Source organism: Podarcis cretensis, assembly GCF_951804945.1.
Source record: "Podarcis cretensis genome assembly, chromosome: 6".
NCBI lineage: Eukaryota > Metazoa > Chordata > Lepidosauria > Squamata > Lacertidae > Podarcis > Podarcis cretensis.
In genome coordinates this window covers 27,518,153-27,544,172 of record NC_137175.1, presented here as the reverse complement: position 1 = coordinate 27,544,172, position 26,020 = coordinate 27,518,153, and the positions used below count along the sequence as shown (strand labels likewise).

At 41.7% G+C, this 26,020-nt stretch overlaps 1 protein-coding gene across 17 annotated transcripts in view; it reads right to left on the bottom strand.

Annotated features, from left to right (window-relative positions):
* Nucleotides 1-26,020, bottom strand: part of PTPRT (protein tyrosine phosphatase receptor type T) — a 619,839-nt gene that overhangs the window by 16,758 nt on the left and 577,061 nt on the right. For all 17 annotated transcript variants that reach the window (XM_079978848.1, XM_079978862.1, XM_079978850.1 and 14 more), the window contains 9 exons: nucleotides 25,475-25,562; nucleotides 21,302-21,378; nucleotides 17,707-17,743; nucleotides 14,514-14,611; nucleotides 14,092-14,208; nucleotides 11,927-12,081; nucleotides 8,446-8,581; nucleotides 6,780-6,929; nucleotides 3,038-3,211 (listed from right to left, as the gene is read on the bottom strand). In XM_079978848.1, the coding sequence (XP_079834974.1) occupies nucleotides 3,038-3,211; nucleotides 6,780-6,929; nucleotides 8,446-8,581; nucleotides 11,927-12,081; nucleotides 14,092-14,208; nucleotides 14,514-14,611; nucleotides 17,707-17,743; nucleotides 21,302-21,378; nucleotides 25,475-25,562 (1,032 nt within the window). The remainder of the gene's footprint in view (nucleotides 1-3,037; nucleotides 3,212-6,779; nucleotides 6,930-8,445; nucleotides 8,582-11,926; nucleotides 12,082-14,091; nucleotides 14,209-14,513; nucleotides 14,612-17,706; nucleotides 17,744-21,301; nucleotides 21,379-25,474; nucleotides 25,563-26,020) is intronic.

Genomic DNA, 26,020 nt, shown 5'->3' with positions numbered 1-26,020 from the left:
TTATTTATGTGTCAAGACTCAGCAAAATAATGATGATGATTTGAGGAAATGACTGAAGGGGACAGCTGGAAGAAGGACTTCCCTTTTCCTAAAGACATTGAAAGCAGAGTGGCCGGAATATGAAGATCTAAGCAGGCTTGCAGAATGGGCATCTGCTACAGCTGCCCGCCCACCCACCACAACAGGAGTTGTTTACTTCTTTTCATTTAACAATTCAGCCCTGTGTTGTAACAAAGGCTACTCTTTCAATTCCACACAGTTCCAAAACCAGTTTGTGATGCAGTTTGCAAAGGCGGCTTTATGAAGAAAAGAAAAAGAATCAGGTCCAGTGCAAATTTCTCCTAATATATGCATTTGTATGCAATAACATGCACATCTTTGTATTTTTCTCTTCAACAATGCATGTTTATATGCTGTGTTCACTAATATATGCAATTTTATGCACTTTGCCCTAGTAAAATGCAAATTTCACACATTACCTGGCTTAGAGAACTGCTTTGCAAAATTCAGAGAAGCATAAATTGCAAAGAATGGCTGTTTTTCAGTTTATGCATTGCTTTGGCAAGGGGAAATTCAGTAAGCTTGCCTATAATTGTGAACTGATTAAATTCCCCCTCCATCCTATTTGCACATTTGCTGAAGGTTTGACATTTTTTCTTCACAATTTTGAGTGATTAATTTTATTTCTTTTTTAACAACAACAACAAAAAACCCCCACCACTTTGTATTTGAAGATTATGGACATACCATAAGTACCTTTAATAGCTATGTAGAAGGAGGAGTTTGGGTGTGTGCAATTTGCCTCCTGCCTGAAACTCTATACTTGACAAACTGCATCTGACAATATTCCTTCTTCTACAGAACTGTGAAGAGCTACCCATTATTTGTTCTGATTAGCCTACCCACCATGCCCAGAGTCTGCAATTGACAATGCACATGGATTTACAAAATTCCTGTGCTTCGTCTGTCCTTTAAAGTATAAGAAAATGCTGGCATGAAAAGAGATTACATATGTAAAGCATTATTGTATTTTGACTTTGGCTTACGGTTTAAGTGAGTAAACAATCCCTTCTAAACATCTGTGGAGTGCACGTGGATTAGCATAAGGGATCAGTCTAAAAAGCAGACATTTAACTCCTTGAAACAATTGGCCACTGTAATTGGGGGATACATAACCTTCTGTTCCTACTCAAAAATAGAGATCAGACCAACGTGGATCAGGACTAGTGCTGGTGTAATGCCAAACATTAAGAGATTGGGAATGGGCCAGGAAGACTGCCTGCTTTCTTGATCTTTGTTCCCTCCCCCCTTTGTTATCATTGCTTCCATTCTACAATTTCCCATTAGCCATGGTTTGATATTATGCCTGCACTATTAACTATAGTTCATCCCAACTATGAAATGCCTCTAACTCAGCATTTGAAACCAGTTTTGGTTCAAATGCAGGGTAGAAGCACATATGGGAAACAATTAACCACTGTTAATGTTGGCACAGACATAGATCTGAACCACAGTTAAGGACGCCAGGCCCTTATGTGTGTGTCTGTATTGCATTCCCTTCCCCTCAATTGCTGTCCAAAAATGGTGGCCTATTTCTGCCTGCCATACCTCTACCCCCTCACAGGTCACTGCTGATTATTAGTCAGTAAACACTTTTTAAAAATTCCAATCTGTAATAAGGGCAGGGGGTGAAAGATCAGAAGGGGTTTGTAAGACATGAGGATGATCTCAGCTTCATAGTGGAATTGATCACTGTCAAATCTCTGTAAATGTGAAAAATATGGCGGTTTCATTGCTGGCAGCAGCACAACTCAGAGTTAGACACAGACGGGTTGTGCAGAAAACAGCTTCTGCTTAGTGAAGCAGTAAAGGCCTTTGCTCACTCGGCTGTTAGATAACGGATATGTACCCACTATCACAGTGCCTCTGAATCACTTTGACAAGACTACATACTGTGTCTGAATGTATCTTAAGCCTTTTTTTTTTTTTTTTGGTAAGAGATGCAAACATTTGATTGTACAGCAGAGGTTCTCACAACAACGATAGCCTGAACTGAGCACATAATAGACAATGGAAAAGGAATAAGCAGACAGGTTTGCGGGACCAGTATGCTTGTGGTTCATTTCCATTGGCACTCAGTTTAGGGAATAACAAAATCAATTGGAAGATAAAAACACATCCTAAAGGGAAAATATATGGGAGTGCTTGCAAGGAAGACACACACAAGTGCCCCCTTCCCAATTATGGGGTGATATTTCTGCAGCCACTTTGCAGTGGAGACTGCTCTTAGGAGTGACCATCTATAGGAAGAGAGGATTCATGACACAAGAAAGGAGATTCTGATGAAACATCAGAAATAACTTTCCAACAGTGGAACGGACTCCCTCAGAAGGTGGTGGACTCTCCTTCCTTGGAGGTTTGTAAGCAGAGGTTGGCTGGCCATCTGCCATGGAAGCTTTAGTTGAGATTCCTACACTGCAGAGAGTTGGACCAGCCTACAATTGCATGATTCTATTATCTGAGGAAGTTGCATAACATGGAGACAGACCATTGCTCAGTATGGGCTACACTTACTGTTAGCCATAGTCTCAAGCCAAGGTCTTCACCACCCTTAACTGAAGATTCCAGGGATTAAGTCTGAAACCTTTCATGTGCCAAGCACATTCTCTACCCCTGAGCTGCAACCCTTTGATTCATTTCTAAGAAAATGACAGCCTGATGCCTTCTCCTAGTCTTCTTGGGACAAGCACTGCCCTCTCTTACAGAGATTTTGCTGTTGCTTAATTCTCACTGTAGTGGGAAACCTGTGCCTGGGCTGTATCACAGCAGACAGTAAGAGCAAACTCAGACAATGAGATGTGCCACCACGCAGCTTTCATATTTTTAAAAATCATTATGGAAAACTTGTCAGCATTATTGTGAGAAATTATCCTACTAAACATACCACTGTAACAGGCAGACAGTATTTAGCTAGAGCTGCCCATTTTCTAATTATCCATACAGAAGAAAACACGACCTCAGAGTGAGGTTTGCTTACATCCATGAGTGCAGCGTTAATGTAGTTACTTGATTCCCCATCAACGGAGATAAGGAAGGGGAGGCACCGATCCAAGGGGAGTACATCCATGCAGCGATTCTTGTCGTGGTTCCTTGGCAAGAGTCCAATGCTGCAATCTTCTGGCCGTACTCGAGGCGTTACTATATTAAGGGTCTGTAGGCAAGGGATGAAACAGGAGCTGATTAGTGTTTAACATAAAAAGATATGATTTTACACATAAAATACAAGTGTTCTCTTTGGCCAATCTATCTGACAGCAGCCAGACTGAACTCATAAATCTTCTTAACATGCAAGGCTGGAACTCATACTGCTACATTGGGGTGAGGGAGGATAGAATCACCTTCCTTCATAATTCAGGTTTGAAACTTCCCCAGTGCTTGCAGAGTACTGAAAACCACAGATTTAAATGAAAACAGAACACTTGCTTTGAGACTATTTTTAATATTTCAGACAATGTATCTGTCTAATATTCTTTTCTGCAGGAACCCAATAAGGTATCTGAGCAGCCAAAGAGCATGAAAAATATGACCAAGCAACAACACATAAAACATAATGGTGCAAGTCATCTCTGATATCACCTTAGTTGTGGCTATTTTGGATGTCTATGCTAATAGTAAGACCAGATAATGTCCATACCATGCAAGAGTCATTGAAGCTTCCAAGCTTGTGATAGGTGAAATCTGCCCATCTTGATTAAAGTTCAGCTTTAAATGTTCATATTTATTATTACATTGTACTCCCGCTACACTTCATATGTTATTGGGTGTTTTCATTTCTTCCTGTTTAAAGAGCTAAATCAAGGAATATTACTCAGCAGTATTCTGTATCATAGTGACATATTAATATGATATTTGAACTTCTGTATTCTCAGTCAAATGCAAACAAGAAGGTACTGTGTATCTTTAGATTATATCAGCTTTTGCTAAAAATGGGTGGACTCGGAGCCTTTGTTCATGCTTTTAAACTTTTAAAATCATTACTGTTCATCTAAGAAAGTATATTAAGGTTGGAAGCTCAACCAGTTTTTCCTACGTAGCTATTAAATTGATTCAACCAACACCATACTGAATAACACTCACTTATTATTTCACATAGATTCATGGTATTCCAAACATTAAAATCAGAACTCAAATAAAAAGACTTCAAACTGTCAAATCCATGTGTGATGCTCAAATCTGTGATCTCAGCGGGAATTGATGCATGCTATAGATAACTAGAGCCATCCCAAAAAAATTATTTAGGCCAGAATGCTCTCCAGCAGTGCTAAATCCTTTTGATGGTGTTCTCTCAGGCAACTGTCTGGCACAAAGTAGAACCTAAAATTCCTAGTAATGACACTCCTTTGCCCGGATGCACATGATGAGCTGCATCATGAGAAGGGCTAGACATTTGGCCTCTTAGTGATTCATCAATGTCTCTTTCCCACTAATCTTGATAAACCAACACTCAAGCATGCCCACAGCTCCAGATCATGCAGTTAGCTGTAAAAACAAGCAAACCTGCACCTTTTAATGTCACCCTGGTCTCTTCTCTCCATTCCTGCAGCCATTCAGTTAATGCACATAGGGTTTATTTAAGAGGCAGGAGCTGGAAACTAAATCTTTCTTATACAGATCAGCAAACTAAAGTCATGGTACCAACAAAGGCCTCTGGGTGTCATTCAGATACATAGAGTGATCATAAATCAGAATCTACTCTAGTTTTATGTATGGCAGCCACTTTTTCAATGTGTACATTGCATATGTGACTACACAGGAGAATTTACAGTGAGATCTGGCCCATTCATCATTTATATAAAGAAGATGCCAGAGCCCAGATCTGTAGACTTGATCTAGCCCTTAACCAGGACCTGAGATCCTAATGTGCTCAAGTCCTCCTTTCGGGCTTCCCATTGGCATCTGGTTGGCCACTGTGAGAACAGGATGCTGGACTAGATGGGCCTTTGGCCTGATCCAGCATGGCTCTATAGGTGCTCTTAATTTCAAAGGTCTAACACCACCACATTCCTGATAGGGTCTCAACATCCCCCACCAGCAAGCCTCCAACCATTTACCTGGTGGCAACTTCTTACACAGTCCAACTTCTTACCTCGTGGCAAATACAATGAGAATATCTCACTGGAGACAGATGCTTGTCTACCTTCTTGGTGCTTTGAATACTGGTCTTGCAGTTTTCAAAGAGCCAGGAAAGTGTTTATTTTTCTGAATCAGAGAAGATGAGTGGGGCGCTGTAGTAACTTATGGGGTGCACATTACATTTCCCTAAAACCAGATCTTCATAACTGCTTGCGACATTCTACACAAATAATATATGGAATGCACCTCTTGTGCATATTGGAGATGGTACTGAAGCAGGATTGTGAAACTTAAATTAGGGCATCTTAATGTTGTTCAGCCAAACAGCAAAATCGCTGATGTTTCCCACCAGACCCTGTTCAAAAGTGGGCAGCAGCAAACTGATGGAATCTATTGGTTAAAAGTGCACTTTTATTTTGTGTAAAGCAGTGTTTTGGAAGAGATATATGACCTTTTGATTCTCTGCGAAGAAACAAACAGAAGAGCCGTAAACAAAATGTTAATGAGATTCGGGCATACTTCAAAGGGAGAAAGTCCATCTTCTAGCTTCATAATGGCCATTTTCAGATGAAGCAAGGTGAGCTTTGTAACATAAACCAATTTACAAACAATTTGGTGAATGGAAGCAGAACATTTTGTTCACTGCTGTGAGAGAAATGGTTACATTTTTGTTTCACAGCCCCAGGCAAACATTAGTGAAAGCGTCCATTCTACCTAAATGTTTCCTTCGTGTAAGCACTAAATATCTGCAGCAGAAGTTGTGGTACCCGTTGATCACCTTTTCTTCGATTCATGGAACTGTAACTTTTCAGCAGTCTTGCAAATGGAGAGAAATAATGCAATCTGATGCACAGACATCTGCTACACAAACAAAACTGCAAACAAAGAAACTCACCTCAATAGTTAACTTATGCCTGGCTTAAACACATACTGACTGGGAGCCCAGTCCCATAACATCAGGTGTGTGAGGACAGACTGTGGTTACATAGAAGTAAGAGTAAGAACGAGTATTGTAGTGTGAATTTCTTCTAATAAACTCATATACCCTTAATATTTTGGCATTTTATTTCCAGTTGTTTATGTACTTTTTGTATACTTTACTCTTGTAAATGAATTTTTGTACACTTCACTTGCCTGGAAAACTGCACTGCAAAATTTAGAGAAGTACAAATTTCAAAGGATGACTTTCAAAATTCAAAGTGTGAATTTGGAAGGATGGTAGCATTTCATACAGTGTGAACTAGATAGGTTTGCCTTCAAATGTGAATTGAATCAAATTTCTCACCCACTCCCCATACATGAACATACTTGTTCATACTTACATATCCATGCAACGGGCCCCTCCCAATAGCCACTGTCTTTTCAGCCTGACCCTCTTTTGGTTTCAATTACTGAACCATGTGTTTTTACTATAAATGGTGCTTCCACATTCCCAGAAGGGAGGGAAAATCTGTAATCTGACTATATACCATTGTGAGCTATGTACACTCTCTTTTGTATCTAATACACAGAAGGTGACAAATGTGGACATTTTGACAATATACATGCGAGGATCCTTGGCACCCTATTATAATTTGAGACATGCCAGTCATCACCTATTCCATGACTGACAAAATACGAGGTCTGCATTTTTATTTTTATTTTACCTGGAATTCATCTTTAATCTGGCTGGAATTCGTCTGCGGATCCAGTCTGCTAATGTTGTAGTATATGGATCTGAATTCACAAACAGGGATGGCTGTGTTGCCACAAAGGCATGCTTCTAGAATGGCATCATGAACGAAGACATACTGTTCCTATGCAGTAAGAAGTTGTACATTGATCATTGTCAGTCTCCTCAGGATCAATCTTACACATCCTACTTTAATAATGAAATGCCCAACATTCCCTCTCAGAGTTCTCGGGTCAACAAAACACTCCTATCGTCCAACTGGAGTGGGTGGGGCTTGCATTTTTTCACTGTGTGTGTGTGTTTTCCCCTCCTGGATAAAAGCAAACCCAATGCCAAGGCAAACACATGTCAAAACATGGGTAACAGATGCATTTTAAAAAGCATTTGGGCAGGTGGAATGATAGGCAAAGTTTTGCCTGGATCTTAATCCATCTCCAGCATTAAAACTGATTCCAGTTAATTATTTCTATAGCAGCATTCATGCATATGGCAATTTACATTCTACAACATGTAACTACAATTCCTGGTGTACATGCTTAAGCAAAGGTGTACAAGTGGACATAGATTTTATTCTGCGACATATTCTACCTATGAAATATTTTACCTGGTTTTAAATTATTGATTGTTCTGAGAACATAACTGCTTTTTCTAAAAGGACCATTTCACTACTTATGTCAGTGGAGACAAACCCAGGTTTGCCACCATATTTACGTTCAACAGGGTGCTGACGGCAATCACAGATCCTTGATCAGCATGTCTGCATTGTGATATGTTTGCAAAAACTTGCTTGTCAAAATAATCTCTTACATTTGGGGTATAAATATAAAATATGTGTATGGCTAAGAGGTGTAATGTGTGAAGCAACTGAATACTTAAGACATCCGGTTCTAGTGAGAGGTGGGATGAACATAATGTATACGAACTTGTGATGATGATCATGTCAACTCTCTCATTTTGAAGTTGCCTGGATTACAGATGCTGAATGCAAAACAAGGACTATGGCCACCTCAGATTTTCCCAGCTAAAAAGTAGATTTGAATTAAATGATTGCTGGGGAAATTTAAAGAGGCTGGATATAGTTCAGACTGTGTTTCAATTAATGGAAACTGGTGGGTTTAATAGCAGCAGCTTTTTGAGATGGATTTGGAAGCTAATGATAGATGTTTAATGTTAGCTTGTGCGTTACAAATTACGCTGTGTGATTCCAGTGATGAAAGCAGACTTTGTTTTTCAATGATGCATGTGCATGGCATATTCAGGCACTAGATTATGAGACATTTCCTTGTATATGTACGTGAAATGCCTCTTCTCAGATAGAGCCAGCAGCCTGTGCTTTTTTAGGTACTTGTATTAAAAATAAATATAGATCATTGCCACCCTGGGCTCTTTCCAGAGGAAGGGCACAGGATATAAATTTAATAAATTATATCTGCTGGCCCACTAATTAGGGGCACTTTGCAAACCCTTCAACATAATTCCACAAATTGCACCAAGGGATTAATTGACCAGGCTTCGCAGGCATACTAGATACGCTCACATGTTTGCCTTTTCTTCCATTATATAGGCTACAGCCATCTGGTAGTGCAGAGCTGTTTCTTGGAAACAAGCTGACCGGCAAGAAAATGCATCCTTACACCTACCTCCGTCTGCACCAAGTTGACCCTCTGGGATCGCAGCTCCCGCACACAGTTAAATATGTCCACCACACCTTCGTTCTCTGCCATGTCAAGCATGATATCAATGGCAATAAAGCACCCTGTCCTCCCAGCACCAGCACTGAAGGAGAGGTGGGGGGGGGGAGAGAAACAGGGACCAGATCAATGGACCGTGAAAAGGCAGAGCATTCAGTGGTGGTGGTGGGAATGAGTGTTGTAAATTCAGCTGTCTTCCTTCATTAGTCCCTCTTTGCCCTGAAGGTCTGGACAGCACTGCAGTGCCACTCCAGTTCTCTGGGGAAGGCAAGGCTAGAAAACTTCAGGAACAGGTACAGAGCAGAGATATTAAAAGAAAGAATGGAGAAAATACCAAAAGGGAAAAGAAGACCCAAGATAGCAAGTCGTACTTTCTGCAATACCCTAAATTAAAAACAAAAACACATATGTATATCAAACAGCTTGGAACAGCAGGTGTGGAACTCATTTCTGTTGACAAGCAGAGAGAGATAGACTCTGAAGTCAGATTTCAAAGGGGTCTTTCTTCAGCTTTTCATTTTTTAAAAGCAAACTTCCAGTTTCTCCAAGACAGACACATTTGGACAATGCTTAGTGGTTTCCATCTAATCTCTGCCCTATGCAAATTATTCAGATCATACAGGTGGATATCCAGACCTGGTGGCAAGAAGTTTCAAAGCAAGCATCTCACCGTTCTGAGTATCTGGGGTATTAAGACTGTCCAGTAATGTTTGTACTGATTTATTCGTTTAAATATTTGCAACCCTCATTTTCATATAGTATACTGAAGGTGGATTAAAACATGCAAAAGATAATAAAACCAGTCGATAGATATCCATTAAAAATGTATTTTAAAACATCACAAATCAAACATCAAAACAGCAACAACCTTCCCCTCAACAACCCCCCTCCACAACAAGCACCCCAGGCCAAGACTCTGTTCAGCAGCCTTGGCTTTTGTAGCTGGAGTCAGTCAGGGCCCCATCCTCCCAGGCCAGGTATAAAAAGGCCTGCAAGTTAAGGAGCAGGTCTTCCAAGACGCACAGCTAATATGGGCTAGAGCAGCCATTCTCAACCTGTGGGTCCCCAGATGTTGTTGAACTACAACTCCCATCACCCCTAGCTAGCAAGGCCAGAGCTCAAGGATGATCAGAGTTGTAGTCCAACAACATCTAGGGACCCACAGGTTGAGAACCGCTGGTCTAGACCTTTCTCCCCAACATGCTAATTTTGTATTCGCAGGCATTTGTTTCTTCCCCACTGTGGGGAGGAATTTCTAAACCTTCTAACTGAAATGTATAAACCTATCATCTGGAGACATGCAGTGCACCAACAGATACATATTTTGAGGATTCTGCCTCTGTAGTTTGCCTTTTTGTGATGAGGGTGATGTGATCTGCCATTACCCAGGATGCTCTATCTGATATTAATTCCAGTATTCAAGAGACGAGCTTCTGAAAACCAGATTTTGAGACAGAGCCTTGAATATGGTGCTGAAGTGAAGTGGTGCTGAAGTAGCTACTTATTACTGGCTGGTGAAGAAGGCCACTCATAGGATTCTCTGGCTGCTGTTATGGGACAATCAGTGCTGGCAAGTGGCACCAGTAGTAGCTGGGAGGTGGTGGTGGCTGCACCTCAGTCAATACTGGGCAAGCACTCAGTGGCTGATTGACTATTCACCCCAGGAAAAGAAAAAGTTTGCTAGCAACCACACATTTCCACAGTGGTGACTGCTGTACCCCTCAGCCACCACCTCTACCCTTCATTGATCCACAGGACCATCAACAGGTCCCAGTAACATCTACCAGCTACTTGTCCCAGGTACAAAAGCTCAGGTTTGGATGAACAAATGTTTAGGCTCTAAATACAAGCCTTATCACAGATCTCCCTTCTCCCAATCTGTAAAGAACAGAAGAAACTAGAAAGTCTTTCTCTTTTTCCTAAAGGCATGAGAAATTTCAGATGCAGGAAGTATGGGCAAAGCAGAGAAACATTAATGGCAATGAATCAATGGCCCAGATGAATTGACAGCTGGGAAGGAATAATATGAATAATCTTAGTGAATAAATGGCCCTTCCCTAACGTTAACTCTCTTCCTGCAATTCAAAATTATAACAAATAGCTGTAAGATTTCTATATTTAGAGGAACCCTGCACTTCATAAATACTGAATGACAGTAATACTGTCCAAGGAAGGGAAAATTTAGTAATTACTACTTTGGGCTAGTCATTTAAATTTTTAAAAGGAGGGAATGTCATTTGATCACTAAAATTAAAAAGAAAAGGAATCAAATGTTCGGGTTCATCAGTGCCACTAGGGGCATAACCTGAACCAGCAGCTAGCTATTGACATGCTTTAAAATAGGGATGAGGAACATCAGGCCTGGGGAAATAATATGACCCATCAGACCATTCATTCCAGCCCTTGAGACTTTCTCCATGCCATCCACCCTCCTCCTTGGCTTTACTGTGCGCACTCCTTGAGAGTTTCGCCTGGCTGCAATGTGTTGTTGAACTTGTGGTAATGCCATTTGCTTATGAGGACGGAGAAATGTGTGTGTGAAGATAAATCTGGGTCTTGTATGGCTGGAACAATCTTACATACAGAGGGAAGATTCACATCCATTGCTCCACCCACTTCTGCCTCTGGCTCTGCCACATTTGTCCCTGGCCCCACTCACCACAAGCATATAGACCCCAAAAGGTTGCCCATGAGGAAACACATCCCTTGGGCTGAAAAGAAAAAAAAGTTGTCCCCCTCTAAAATAACTGTTGCAAAGGAAAGATGCCTGTTTTAAACTTTGCAGCTTATTATGGGTAAGTTCCACCACCCAGCCTCCAAGTGGAAGACTTCAGAAATGTGTAGCGCAATCAAGGATGGTCCACCAATGTGGAAGGCTGAAGCAACCACCTCAGGCAGGGGGCTACCACAAAATCACAGAATTGTAGAGTTGGAAGTGACCCTGAGGGTCATCTAGTCCAGGAATTGCAACTAAATCATCCATGACAGATGGCCACCCACCTTCTACTTTAAAAGCCTCCAAGGTAGGAGTGTCCACCACCTTCTGAAAGTGTCCATTCCACTCTTACCGTCAGAAAGTTCTTCCTGATGTTTAGTTGGAATCTCCATTCTCTTAACTTGAATCCATTAGTTTGGGTCTTACCCTCCAAGAGCAGGAGAAAACAAGCTAGCTCCATCTTCTGTGTGACAGCACACATCTCTCTCATTTGGTTGTGACACACTTACCTAATAGGGGTTAATCTGCAGTAGGCTAATGCATGAAGCAAATTTGGGGGGAGGATCCTGTTATAAAGCAGGGATTTGGGCTGCACAATATTCATTCCCATGCCCCCCTAGGGCAAGGTGGTGGAGTGCCTTCTGGGCCAAGGGAATGAGCACAACCAGGAGGAAAATGGATGAAAAGAAGTGAGGGAGAGAATTAAAGGCATACCTGCAGTGCACAACAATAGGCCCTGCCTCTGGTGGATTGAGGAACTTCACTTGTCGAACAAAGCCCAAGAGGCCAGTGGCATAACAAGGAACCCCATGGTCTGGCCAGCTGGTGAAATGGAATTGGCGGATCTCTCGGATCTCATGGTAGCCTTTCTAAGAAGGATACAAAAAAAACAAGTGTTTTTTCTGTAATAGTAGTATCATCATCACCACCACCATCAATTCTCTGCCATCTACCCTTCCCACCCACCCCAACCAGCCACTTCTTTACAATGGTGTCACATTTTAAACCCAATTCCACCCAAAAACATTTCATATATACTTTGTATACACAGCTTTTCATGGTAGAGGAGAAAAACTGAAAAAGCCACTTTGATGGCTCTAAGACAACAACAGGTTTCCAACCAGTTATGATGGATTCATTTTAGCAGGAGATGTTGAACAGTTAATTTCACAGAAGAGGTACACAATAGCCCGAGTCCAATCAGGGCTTTGTGTGGGGAACAAGATGAACACTAGCAAGCTGATTAAGCCTTTGCATGCAGAAATATGTTGAAAGCTGGTCCAAGCTTTGAATGGAGAACATTTATGCCATAGTGAGAAATGGCCTGGCAACCTACCCAACAGCAAGCTGGATTTTTTTTAAAAAAACAGACTATGAAAGGATCTGACTCCTTCCAAAGTAGAAATGGTACACAATTATGCCAGGCCTCCCTGCCTTTCAATGGGGAACCATATTCAGTTAGGCTACATTCCCAATTAATAACAGAAGTGAAATGAGTAATAACAATTCAGAAAATCCTAACATAGTGAAAATGGCAGTGGTCTTCCTTTTTATCTACTCTTTTAATGTTTTCACTAATTTAATTCTGTTTTTAAGTTTCTCTTCTGCTCTTTGGTGTTGCGTGTACTTGTGCTTCTAAAATATATTATTGTCTTGAATTAATTGAAATGTATAAAATGAACAAAGCGGGGGGCTAGTATCTAATGCAGCACTAAGTAACTGTCGCATCAGTGCAAAGGTATACACTCGTGCAACATGGTTTCTCCTCTCCTCTCTCTGCATGTGTCCTGTGTCCTCTCCAAATCTGCTTCAAAATGGCTGGGGAAACTCCCATAACCTATTAGGGGTGTGGGAGAGAAGTGAAAGGCTTGTTGCGTAAGCATAAATCCTTGCAGAAAAGGGATGGTTACTTAGCGCTGCATTGGACACAAGCCTAAACGTATACATTGTCTAAATCTGAGAGCAGGTTATACCTCTCTGAGATATACAAATAAAAGTTAACCATCACCATTCTGATCATATAGGAACAATGCTTAAGAAATAAGTAGACCCCTGTCTGATTAAAGGCCTATGTAGATTAGCATTCTATTTCCCCACAGTGGCCCCACCAGAGGCCAGTGGGAAACCCACAAGCAGGATGCAAGGGCAAAAGTGTTGTGCCAGCTTGTGCCATCTAGCAACTGGTATGCTGCCTCTGATTCTGGAAGGTAGAATCAGGGGCGAACGAAGGCGTCGTGACAGGGGCAGGGCATCGCTACGTTGGGCGCATGTGCTGCGTGCTACGTACGACACATGCGTCATATGTAATGACACCACACATGCGCTGTACATAGCGATTTGCCGGCGGCGCCGCTCCAGTGCTGTACAGATGGTGCCGGGATCCCTCCATTGCCGCTACAGATGTGAACTCTATATGCGGCTGTAGCGGCACTGGAGGGATCCCACTGACGTCTGTACAGCGCTCGAGTGGAGCCGGTGGCAAACCGCTATGTACACCACATGTGTGGCGTCATTATGTACAGTGCACGTGTGTGATGCCACACATGTGCTGTACATAGTGGTTTGCTGCCGGCGCTGGGATCCTCTGCTTGCAGCTGCGCGATGGCTGCTTGTGCCTAATGAGCTCCCGCAGGGTGCCTTCTTGTCACCCCCCTAGACATGGCACCCGGAATGCACCACCCCCCCATAGCGACGCCACTGGGTAGAATATAGCTGTCACTGACAGTGTTATCCTCCTTTAAGCTGTCTCTAGTACACTTAGAAATAGTATTGGCAACTCCGTAGCTACCCATCAGTAATCTGAATGAAATGTCGAACAGCTTTGACCTAGTGGCAAGAAAAAGAATCTGCTGGTGAGGGGAGGGCTAGTGTGTCCTTACCTTTTGAACTGTAAAAGTGCGTATGATATATTCTGCCAATGGCTCTGTTTCAATTAGGGTGACTTTAATATCTCCATAGACTTCTGTATCATCAGGCCAGTATCTGACACACTTCACCTATGACAATAAAGATCACAAACTGAATGCTAGCACATTATGTATGGCTACAAATAGAACCATAGGTTGGCAAGGACCCCAAGAGTCATCTAATCCAACCCCTGAAATGTAGGAATCACAGCTAAAGAATCCCTGACAGATGGCCATCCAACTTCTGTTTAAAAACCTCCAGTGAAGGAGACCCTTCCCCCCCCCCACCACCTTGCAGGGCAACACTTTTATATGTTGGCTGCCCAGTCCATCTGTCAAAGTGGGAGGAGACAAAGATCTGTCCCCACATTTGCTTTGAACAATCGTCATCCTACCCTGCCAACTTCCACCAGGTTCGTGACCATGACTACGCTTGCAGAGTTCTCCTGCCAGATCATTCTCCAAAAATCCTTGACCGTCTCTTGCATTGGTCCTGAGGGCGAAAAGAAGTGTGTGAGAGAGAATGCACATCCATGTGCTGATTGCAGCACAATCCATTTCTTTCTCCACCGCAGCTGAAAGGCCAAACTTCCTAAAGCGTGGACTGGACTGCCTGTGTGTTTTCTTGAGTGACAAAACTTTTAAATCAACGAAGTGATCAGAATGTAAAATGATACACTGGTAGCTCAATTTGGAGCCATGGAGGAGACAAATGAGGAAGGAAGTGAAGACACAACTCAAAATAAAATCTACAGTGCTAGGCCTGGGAAGGGTAAAGGTAAAGGTAAAGGTACCCCTGCCCGTACGGGCCAGTCTTGACAGACTCTGGGGTTGTGCGCCCATCTCACTTAAGAGGCCAGGGGCCAGCGCTGTCCGGAGACACTTCCGGGTCACGTGGCCAGCGTGACATCGCTGCTCTGGCGAGCCAGAGCCGCACACGGAAACGCCGTTTACCTTCCCGCTGGTAAGCGGTCCCTATTTATCTACTTGCACCCGGAGGTGCTTTCGAACTGCTAGGTTGGCAGGCGCTGGGACAGAGCAGCGGGAGCGCACCCCGCCGCAGGGATTCGAACTGCCGACCTTTCGATCGGCAAGCCCTAGGCGCTGAGGCTTTAACCCACAGCGCCACCTGCGTCTCCTTGACCGTCTCTTGCATTGGTCCTGAGGGCGAAAAGAAGTGTGTGAGAGAGAATGCACATCCATGTGCTGATTGCAGCACAATCCATTTCTTTCTCCACCGCAGCTGAAAGGCCAAACTTCCTAAAGCGTGGACTGGACTGCCTGTCTGTTTTCTTGAGTGACAAAACTTTTAAATCAACGAAGTGATCAGAATGTAAAATGATACACTGGTAGCTCAATTTGGAGCCATGGAGGAGACAAATGAGGAAGGAAGTGAAGACACAACTCAAAATAAAATCTACAGTGCTAGGCCTGGGAAGGGTAATTACTAAATAAACATGAGGGCTAGAATCCCAAGTTACTTGATGAGATTTTTGGTGATAGTGGGTTCAATCCAACAAAGTCAGTGTTCATCACTTTCCTTCCATTTCTTTCCACCTTGTCTCCCTCAAATCTGCTCCAAAAGGTTGGGGGCTCTCCAGAACATATTGAGCATGTGTGAGGTGAAACTGGGTGAGGTGAGGTCTTCTATTGCATGAACAGAAGTCATTCCACTTGTACAAAGACTTCATTGGAATCAACCTAACACTTCTGGGTCACAACTTAATTGTTGTTTAATTATTAAAATGTGTGGCATTTAACAGAAAGCTGCCTCCCCTTGGATATGTTGCTAGATGCTTCTTTTCATATTTATGACTTTGTCCTGCATTACTTTATTTTTGAAAGTATCGTTAACAGTACTGAAACGTAGTGCTAAGAATATTGTGGCTTGAAAAGGGCTTCCTGTTGTTCAAATCAAAGGCAAAAAGTTGGATTATTTTCCTTAATCAAAAGCATCATTGTGGGTCCCCTTGAATGGGCTCACTAAAAGTTCAGTTTGTAATAAAAATGAATCACCCACTCCAATAACAGCCCGAGAAATTCAGGTATATTTTTGTAGATTGTTCCTTTTCAGCAAATGTATAAAAGACAGTTTTTGGAGACTTGAAGGTAGTAAGAACTCCTGGTGCCCGTGAGTATACATATTCATGTTCTTTTCCCCGTTGTGGCCTCTGATCAGAAACAGCTCTTGTTGTTTATTGAATGTATATAGCAGTGGGCAGCGAAAGATCTATCACACCACATTAAAGAGTCTTCAAAAATCTATAGTCTCTACTCAGCTTTATCAGCCTGCCTCTTGGAGTTTTAAAACTTTTCTCATGTGTAGGCTGCAGGGATACCAATCTCTTTAGTCTCTGCTTTCTGGAGTGACATAAACCAAACAGGCTTTTTCTGCCATCTTCCAGTTATGATACAGTGTGTGCTTCTGTAGCAGAAGACAAATTATCCTTCAAGCTCTGAGATTTTGTATCATTTCATTTCTTGTAGATCACAGATGGGCAACCTATGGCCCCCATCTCAATGTGGCCTTTGATGCCTCCTCAAGTTGTCCATTTCTTCATCCCATCAGATTGTTTATTTCCTCCTTATGTCTCCTGTCTTTTAAAAGTCCGCTTTCCCTCTTTTTATGTAGTCTCAGAACAATTGAAAGAGGCACTATTTTATTTGATAAAAAATAATATTTTCCAGGCTTGAGGCAAATAAGCTTGCCTCCCCCAGTGGTCCGCGCTTCTGACACATAACATACTAAAGTCAGAAAGGAATTGCTTTCCAGAACAGTAGCTGCATTGATCTGTTATATGAATATATAATCTGTATAACAGGGAAGGAGAACATGGGCTCCTTCAGATGTTGCTGGATTATAAATTCCATCATCCTTGACCATTGACCATGCTGGTTGGGTTTGATGTGAGTTGGGGTGCAGCAACATCTGAAGGGCCACACGTTCCCCACACCTGTTATACTCATTTGAGAGTAATCCAGGGACAGCCCAAGAAATGTTGACACCTGAGGTGAACCACCCACCAGGGAAGAAGGGGTGAGTGAAGATCTACCTCCAAAACAAGGGGAAAATAAATATCTACATTGGGAGCAGACAGATCATTACCACTGACAGGAGAAAACAGTGCTCACTGCTATTGTAGATTGACCTAGCAAAAGAGGGAGATCTGCTTGTGTACACCAGGAATTCATTTTTTCAATTAAACAAAAGTGAAGGGCCACAGACATTGATGGCCAGTGATCGGAGCTGGTCATGTCAGGGTCAAAGCCAAAGAATGGGCAAAGTCAAAGTCAAAGTAGGCAGGGACACCAGTTTTCTCTCTGAGACACCACTCATCATCTATTTATTCTGTCTTTCTAGCACAGACATTTGCACAAATATGAACACCATTCACCCACTAGCCATCCATTCAGATTTCATTAAAAAATACATTAATCAATGCAGAAACCTAGAATTGTGAATGTGCCTTTATTACCGATTAATCTCAACAGGTCACTTCTAGAAATCTTTAGGTCAATTATTATGTATTTATTTTAAAATGTTTATACCATGTCATTTGGACAACTGAGTGGTTTCGCTATACTTGCCTTGAGTTGCAATGTAATGGTGAGGCCGATGGTAACCCTGCAAAGAAAACAAAAGAAAGGAATTCTGTAGGCTACCATCTCAGGGGCACTTCAGATATGCATCTATAAGGTTAGAAGCTTGCTTGGTACCATGCACATCAATGTTCATCTGAAAGAGAAGTAGTGTTCTGCTGTGGGGAGAGGGAAGGGGGAACCCTCCCTCCTTAGCTAGCTGGAGCATTGTGTATGCTACTATACTGTGTAAACGACATTTCCCAAGAAATACAAGAACACTGCATTGTGGTTCATTTCTACATAGAGCTCCAGGTGCCAGAGATAGGAGAACCGTCTATCTATGGTCAGAGGTCCAATGCTGTTTGTAATTGCTCAGTAAATGTGGTTTAATTGTAAGTGATGGATGGGGATTGAGGGGAGGAGTGTTGTGGGAGAGTGGGAAAAGCAGGGTGGGAAAAGGGTGGGAATGATTCTCTAGCTTCTAAATCTCAGGTGAAGATCAATTTATGGCCCTTTAAGGTGAGAAATACAGGCTCCCAGAGGTCAAAGTTGAGCTGGGATGGAGCACGATTCACCAGCATCTCTACTGCTGTCGCGCTTCCCACTTCACCATCTATCTGTTGGCCTTCAAATGAGGCTGCCAAAGCACACAGTATCATTGATGATTCAGTAAACTCATCACAGGAACTGCTTCAATGTTTCTTACTGTCATGAAAATTCTGAAACCATTTATATTTCAAAAGCAAGAAAGGGAGGGGAGAATGGTTTTATTCAATCAAGTCCTGCTCAGAGTAGACCTCCTGACATTAAGGATCCTAAGTTACTTATGCCCATTAACTTCAAAGGGTCAACTCTGAGTAGGACCAGTAGGGAACATCACCCTATGTGACCTTGCAAACATGAAAGCCAGATCTTCCATTTTCACATTTTCTATTAAAACTGCTTTCACTTTAGGAAGACTTACTTACTTAGTCATTAATAGATTGAACATGGAGAAATCTGTGTCCCCTCATCTGAAAACAACACATCTGTTTCTTGTCAAAACTGACTCAGGCATCAGTGATTTTTAAAACTGTGTGGGTTGCTCTATATTAAATATGTTTTTCCTTTCCCTTAATTGAAGGATCTCTTTAAAATATTGTGATATCATTAAGGATTAAAGAGATTTACATTAGAAACAGGACTGCTATTAAATACTTTGCTTAATACATTTTCCATTTAGTCATGAATCCACAACTCTCTATTAATGAGATGGAAAGTGTTCAAAACGATGTCTGCATCCTTCTTTCCATTGTTATACATTATCAGGATGCATACAAGTGGTTACATGCCCTGTGCTTCAAAATACTAAGCTGCATACTTAGGGCACAAGCCAAATTCCCCACTCCCCACCCGCACCCCCCAGCATCCCATAGCTCTGCAATTCTCTGCAACTTCAGTGGCAGTTAGAAGGGAGCAAATAACTGAGCCTAATCTCAGTGCCAGGACAGTGCAGTGATCAGGTCTGTGTCAAGCCCAGGACATCTGATGGCTGTGAAAGTGACAGAGGTGAGCAGAGGGACACTTCCACTCAGTTGAACAACCCAAACACACAACCTGATGAGTTGGATTGTTTTGTTTCTTGGTAGAAAAGTCCCATTGAGTTCAAAGCCAAACTAGACATTGTATTAGACACAGTTGCTCTTGTCTCTGTAGTGTTTGGAAGGGACCATTGCTCGACAATTGGGCATATGCCCAGAACACAACAAGTTCCAGGTTTAATCATATGAACACAGGAAGTTGTTTTATAGAGCAGCTATGGAGAATCTGTGGCCCTTCAGTTGTTGCTGGTCTACAACTCCCATCATTCCCAGCAAGCATGACCAATGGCCAGGGGTCTGAGGGCATGTGCTCAGCAGTATGCGGATGACACACAGCTCTATTTCTCCTTTACATCTGCAGGTGAGGCAGTGGAAGTGCTGCACCAGTGTCTTGCCTTGTTAGTGGACTAGACAAGAGCCAACAAACTAAAGCTCAATCCCAATAAGGCAGAGGCACTGTTAAAGGGGATTGGATGGGATTGGATGGGGGGCAGCCTGCTCTTGATGGGGTTACACACCTCTGAAGGAGCAGGTACATAGCTTAGAGGTATTTCTGGTTTCATCAGCTTCAGTTGGTGACCCAGCTGCACCCCTATATGGACAGGGATAGCCTAACTTATGTCATATATGCTCTGGTAACCACTAGGTTAGATTACTGCAACACATTATACACGCGGCTGCCGCTGGAGACAGTTTGGAAACTTCAGCTGGTGCAGAATTCAGGGGCCAGGTTGCTCACTGGGGCAAGGTGGTTTGAGCATATAACACCAATCCTAGCCCTACTGCACTGGCTGCCAATTAGTTTCTGGCTCCTATTCAAGCCTTAAATGGCTCAGGGCTGCCAAACCTCATGGACTGCCACTCTCCATATGCACTGACCTGGACCCTACAATCATCTTCCGAGGCCCTTCTTTATGTGCCCACTCCATGAGAGGCCGGAAGGCAGACACACGAGAAGGGGCCTTTTCTGCAGTGGCTCCCCATTTGTGGAATGCTCTTCCCAGGGAGGCTCACCTGGTGACTTCATTGCACACCCTTATGTGCCAGGCAAAAAATATTTCTTTATAACCATGCCGTGGGCTAATTAAACATGCTATGGCCTTTTAAAATGTCTTTGTAGGAGGTGAGCTATTGGTTTTCCTTTGTTTGTTTTTTATCATGCATTTTGTGTTCTCATTTTGTATTTTTATGTTGTGAACCATCCTGTGATCTTCAAATGAAGGGTGGTATACAAATTTAATAGATGATGATGAAGGTGATGAATATGGGAGTTGTTCAGCAACACCTGGAGGGCCAAAGGTTCTCCACACTTGTTCTATGGGTTCAAGAAGAGCCCTTTCCCATCACTTGTTACCTGATTTTTTTATAGTAATAGCAAGGACTGAACCTGGGATTTCTACATGGAAAGCATGTGCTCTACCACTAAGCTATGGCCTTGTTCCATTTAAAAATGATAAACTGACAGGTAATCTTAAAACCCCCCAACAAAAAACCTGTTTGAGACCCTAGAGTTGCTGCCTTTCAGACTAAACAATACCAACCTAGATGAACAAATAATCTAACCTGGTCCGGCTGCTTCCTCTTTCCTAAAACAAATAATGTGAGGCGGGACCATTGCACTGTAAATCAAAATCTCCCACTGTCTCCTGCTTTCCATTAGACAAAAATGACTACTATGTCAATTCACACTTTGCATGTGCTAGTTATAGAGAACAAATAGATACAAGAGAAGCAACAGAAGGGAGCTTGTTTCTGATCTAATCATCCTGGTCAGGAGATCAGGAAGTCACTACATTTGCAAGGGGCAGGGGCTTTGATAAAATCACTGTGCATTTTTGAATGCTGCAAGCATTTCAGAGGATTATTTCAGGTGGGACTGAAAAGTTACAGCTTGTAAAAAAAAGTATTGGAGGCTCCAAATTCTATTTTACTTCAAGGCATTGATCCAAGAACAAACATTATCATCTCACTTACTCCACCCACCCACCATTAAGATCCTTAAAAGTTTCCATAGCACTTACATCTATATAGTTGGCATTTATGTAGTCTGAATGGGGATCTCCTTCCAGCAATTGCAGTCTCACTCTGGAGTGATCATCTGAAAATAATCAAAGAAAATATGTTGTTTTGTTACTTGAAGGCAGGAACATATGTATCAAAAAAAATAGGAACAGCAGAAAGAAGAAAGAACATAGAAGATTCAGGCTGAAAGGATTTTCAACACTAACTGATGTTTCTTCAACTGCTAAATGCACATTGCTTCAACTCAATGCCTGCCTGAGTTACCGGTATTCAGAAGCTTGTCTGTTATTTATTTGAACTCATAAAATTCACATTTCTCAGACACCCTTAGTATGATTTCTGATCTAATTAACACACTTCTTGGTCTTAATATTTCCTTCAAAAAGTTCTGAAAAACTAGCACCTTTTGTAACATCTTGACTGGATTGTACAGCTGAATCGTTGCAGAAAAGCAGTTGAATCAGACACAAAAAGCAAACTTTTTGCATAAGAATTATCTCTAGGCAGGCTAGGGATATTCCATATTTTTATTTTTTTTATAAACAGCCTGCTTGGTGCAAGCTAAAACATTTGTTGTTAAATGAGGTAGATATAGGAGCTGGGAAGATAATTCATAGCACAATGAAGATAGATGAAAATTATTAGGATTCAGGTTTTTTCCATAGGCTGATTATTAGAACTCATTTGTTCGTGCATCTACAATGATGTGGTGTGCAGAGTGATTTTTTTAATTTAAAAAATAGACTTTGGCTCCTGTGCTACTATGCAGAAGATGGGATACAAGAGAGAATAGAAAGGGAGAAAGAAAGCATCAGAATGCCAGGATGGATAAATAGATTGTTAATAGGCATATATATATGGATGGAGAGCTGTAGCTTTATGGTGAGACAAGTGGAAATCTGTAATGTTGGGGAAAACATTTGCGAGATTATTTAAGATGCTATCCTGAACTTAGAAAATAATTCTGACAATGAGGGAGATTTTCAAATGTTTGTGTCCTGTTTGGTTTTCAACAGTTCTGGGCGGTTAATTTTGTTGCCAAGTGACTGAACATTGCAACATTCACAATGTTTTATCTCCCGTGGGGAGTTCTTTTGCTCAAAAGTGTGAATGGCACGGGAGAACCCTTTGCTTCAAATGCAAGGCTAAGAAATATAAACAACCACAGCTCAACCTTCAGAAGGTAATGAGGCCTTTTATTTTATTCATATTTTTAGTGGGCTATGCTTGGTTAAGACTAACAGCATAACTTATCTTTTAAATTTTATATTTCTATCTGTTTGGAAGGTGTTGGGAAGATACATATATTTCATAAGGCTGCAAGGCGTTTATGTATTATTAATAACTGATGACTTTCAGTGGAACAGCGGGAACAGAAAAGAGGTTGAGATACTGAAAAATGACGCATGCGAAAAGACTGTTCAATCATCACACCAACTGCTAGATATGTGTATCTTCCACTTCGCTCTTCAGCCCTGTACCACTAATCCTAACTTGCAAATAGCTGCAATGGTATTGTTGTTATCATTGTTGTTCCTTTTGTTATTCCGATTGTTCACTGGAAACCCAGCCAGATGGGTAGTGTATAAATAATAAAATTATTATTATTATTAGCTTTTTTGAAATTTGCTATGAGGGCATTTTCTGTGTTTTAGAGAAGTTTCAGGTGCTGCTTGTGAAGCTGTGTGTTGTTGTGGTGCTGCTGGTAGGAAGCCTCATTGCACATGCACAACAAATTCTCGAGATCACAAACTCAGGATCATCAATCATTGCAGCAGTGCTAAAAAACGTAAATGCTATATAGAAATGTTTTATAATTAAGGGAGCGAGGAAGTGTCTTTTGTGAAAGCCAGATAAATCCTGCAATTGAAAGCAATGTTGTGCTCCAGTGAGTATGTGGAACTCAATGTGAATAGGACCAGTCCCATTTAAGGATTGAGCCTGCGAGTCTTGCAGACCCTCCAAGTGTCCCTATTTTCCAGGGACATCCTTGATTTAGAGAAGCCGTCCCAGTTTCTGATGTGATCCTGGAATGTCCTACTTTTCCTTAGGATGTCCCTATTTTCATCGGAGAAATGTTGGAGGGTATGGAGTTATCTGACCCCCATGCCATCTGAAGGCAATCCTGTACATGGAAGTTTTAAAATGTTTATTTTTTTATTATAATTTTTAAATATGTTGGAAGCCGCCCAGAGTGGCTGGGGCAACCCAGAAAGATGTGTGGAGTATAAATATTAAAGTTATCATTATGGAATGGGATGTCCCTATTTTAATCAGAGAAGTGTTGGAGGGTGTGGCAATGCCACACACAAGGCTTGAGTCACCAAATTCAGCATGAAAAACAAATAGTCTGTAGGAATAAATATATTTTGCAAGTGTGGTGCAAGCTGCACCAGGTAGAATTCTCCTTTCCTGTTTTTATTATTGCTTGTTAGCCGCCCTGAGCCCAGCCTTGGCTGGGGAGGGCGGGGTATAAATAAAAAACATTTATTATTATTATTATTATTATTATTATTATTATTATTATTATTATTATTATTATTTTCATTAGTCGGACACAACTAAACGACTAAACAACAACAAAAGAAAGGCACAGCAGCCCAGTACAGGAGGGAACCTAATAGTTTTCCTCTTGGCCTAAGTTTCCTTTTCGCTGCTTTCGAGTTCTTAACTTTTCAATTCTTCTTGGATTTGATTCCTCCCTGCTGAATTCACCTAAGTTTATTGCTTGAGGATCATTACGTTCCACCTGGTATTTGCAGATGCCCCGTGCTTCCTCAGTCAGAATCCACAGCAAGGAAGATGAAGTAGCCGGTGGGATTAGTACCTAGAGATTTTGTGCTCACCATTTATCTGTAAGCGAGGTGATAAACCTGTCCCTTAAGGCCCAGGCACTTTTAGGAGTGAAGAGCACCGGAGCTAGAAGTGTTTGTCACAAGCAATAGCTTCCAATATGTATAGATAATGTCAACAAATGGTGAAAGGAGATAAAATGAGAAAGTATGTGTACATTTAGCCCCTTGGCGCTCCCTGTCGTGTAAAGCCATGAAGATGAATGCTTCAGGTTTTGGTTCAAAGAAAGAATCTGTGTCAATTAAAGGTCAGGAAAAGGCTTGAAAATAGGAGCATTGAAGGAAAATAGAAGCACTGAAGGAAAAAACAACAAGTATTGTTCTGTGTCCCACAAACGTCTGACCATTAGTCTAAAGCCACAATTCTCTGTAATCAAGGCCACAACTGAGTTTCAACTCTTCTTCAGGTTGTATTTAATGAAGTCATTACACAAAATTTTGCTTTTCCTCTTCTCCCCTCTCTCCAGATTTGCAGATGGGGTGTGTGTGTGGAGAGCATGTGGGGCAGAGAAGAAAAACGGAAAGTTCAGTTGCACAAGTGGAAGTTGTTCTGCTCGTTCAGTGTCTAAGCTGGTTACAACCCATGTTATGAAAGACTCTTCTAGGTCTGTGAACCTGTGACTGTCCGGGTGTTGAGACCAAAATTCCCATCATCCATTATCACTGACTACGCCGGCTAGGCATGGTGCAAGCTGAAGTCCAACAACGTCTAGAAGCACATTTCCCCCTATCCCTGCTGTTTTCAGATATTGTACGACTTTTGCAAAAGCGCATAGGAGAAATCATAGCCTGTGGTGATGGACATATTCCCAAATCTTTAGAATATGTAAAGACAGCCCTGTGCACATGCAGAGGGCTATTTAATGCAGTCAGCAGGTCTGTTTACCCAGCAAAAAATCAAAATCAAAAACAGAGTTGATGATCGCATGAAGGGGGATATGTGCAGAACCCTCTTCAAATGTTCTACATGGAGAGAAGAAGAGCCTTCAGCCCTGAGACCATCCCCCCCCCATTTTCATACATAACCTATTATATTTGGGAAGGGAAAGAAAGGACAGGGCTTTGGGATTGCAGTTCATTGAGAAAAATAAGAATCCCATAATATTAGAAAGATAAAGGGAGAAAAAGTGGAAAGGAAAGGGGTGAGAATGGCAACAAAAAAACTTGAGCATGAAATTATCAAACGGGAAAGGTTAAGAGTGCTCAGAATTCTGTGCTCTTATTCTTTTTCACAGTTACGCTGACAGACATACCCCCTCTCTCAGCTAGATGTTTACAGATACACACAGGAAGTTCAGTTCAGTTTGAATTTGCACCTACAGGAGATGATGTTGCCATATCTATTCTTATTGCGGTTTTCATCTTCTTTGGCTGTATCCCAAGATGCTGTCTGCCCCTCAGGTAGAGCCTGCAAAATAAACAACAGCAGAGTGTTTATATGAAATGGCCAATGCCTTCAGGTGTTTTAACATAACGAAATAGGGGTAAGGGAAAAGGCAGCATGCAATTTAACACCCAGCCAAGCCGACTGTTTTTCTCAAGGAAAGGGCACATTTAATAAGAAAATGATGAAGAGACCATTAGCATCCTATGGCTTAAACTGGCTTACAATTGCTTTCCCAATGCAAATGGCACTAAAAACAAGTGGGAAACATTTTGCTTCTGGCTTTGTAATCATTGGGTTCTTTTTCAATGCACCATCTCTAACACAGGGACATAGATTGCTTCTCTTTTGCCTCTGAGAAATACAAGTTGCCTTGTAAAATATTTAAATTGACAGAGGACAGAGGCAATGTTTTTGTAATATAAAACAAGGCATAAAGGTTTCTCAAACTCACAAGCTATTTGAATGTCGCATGTAATATA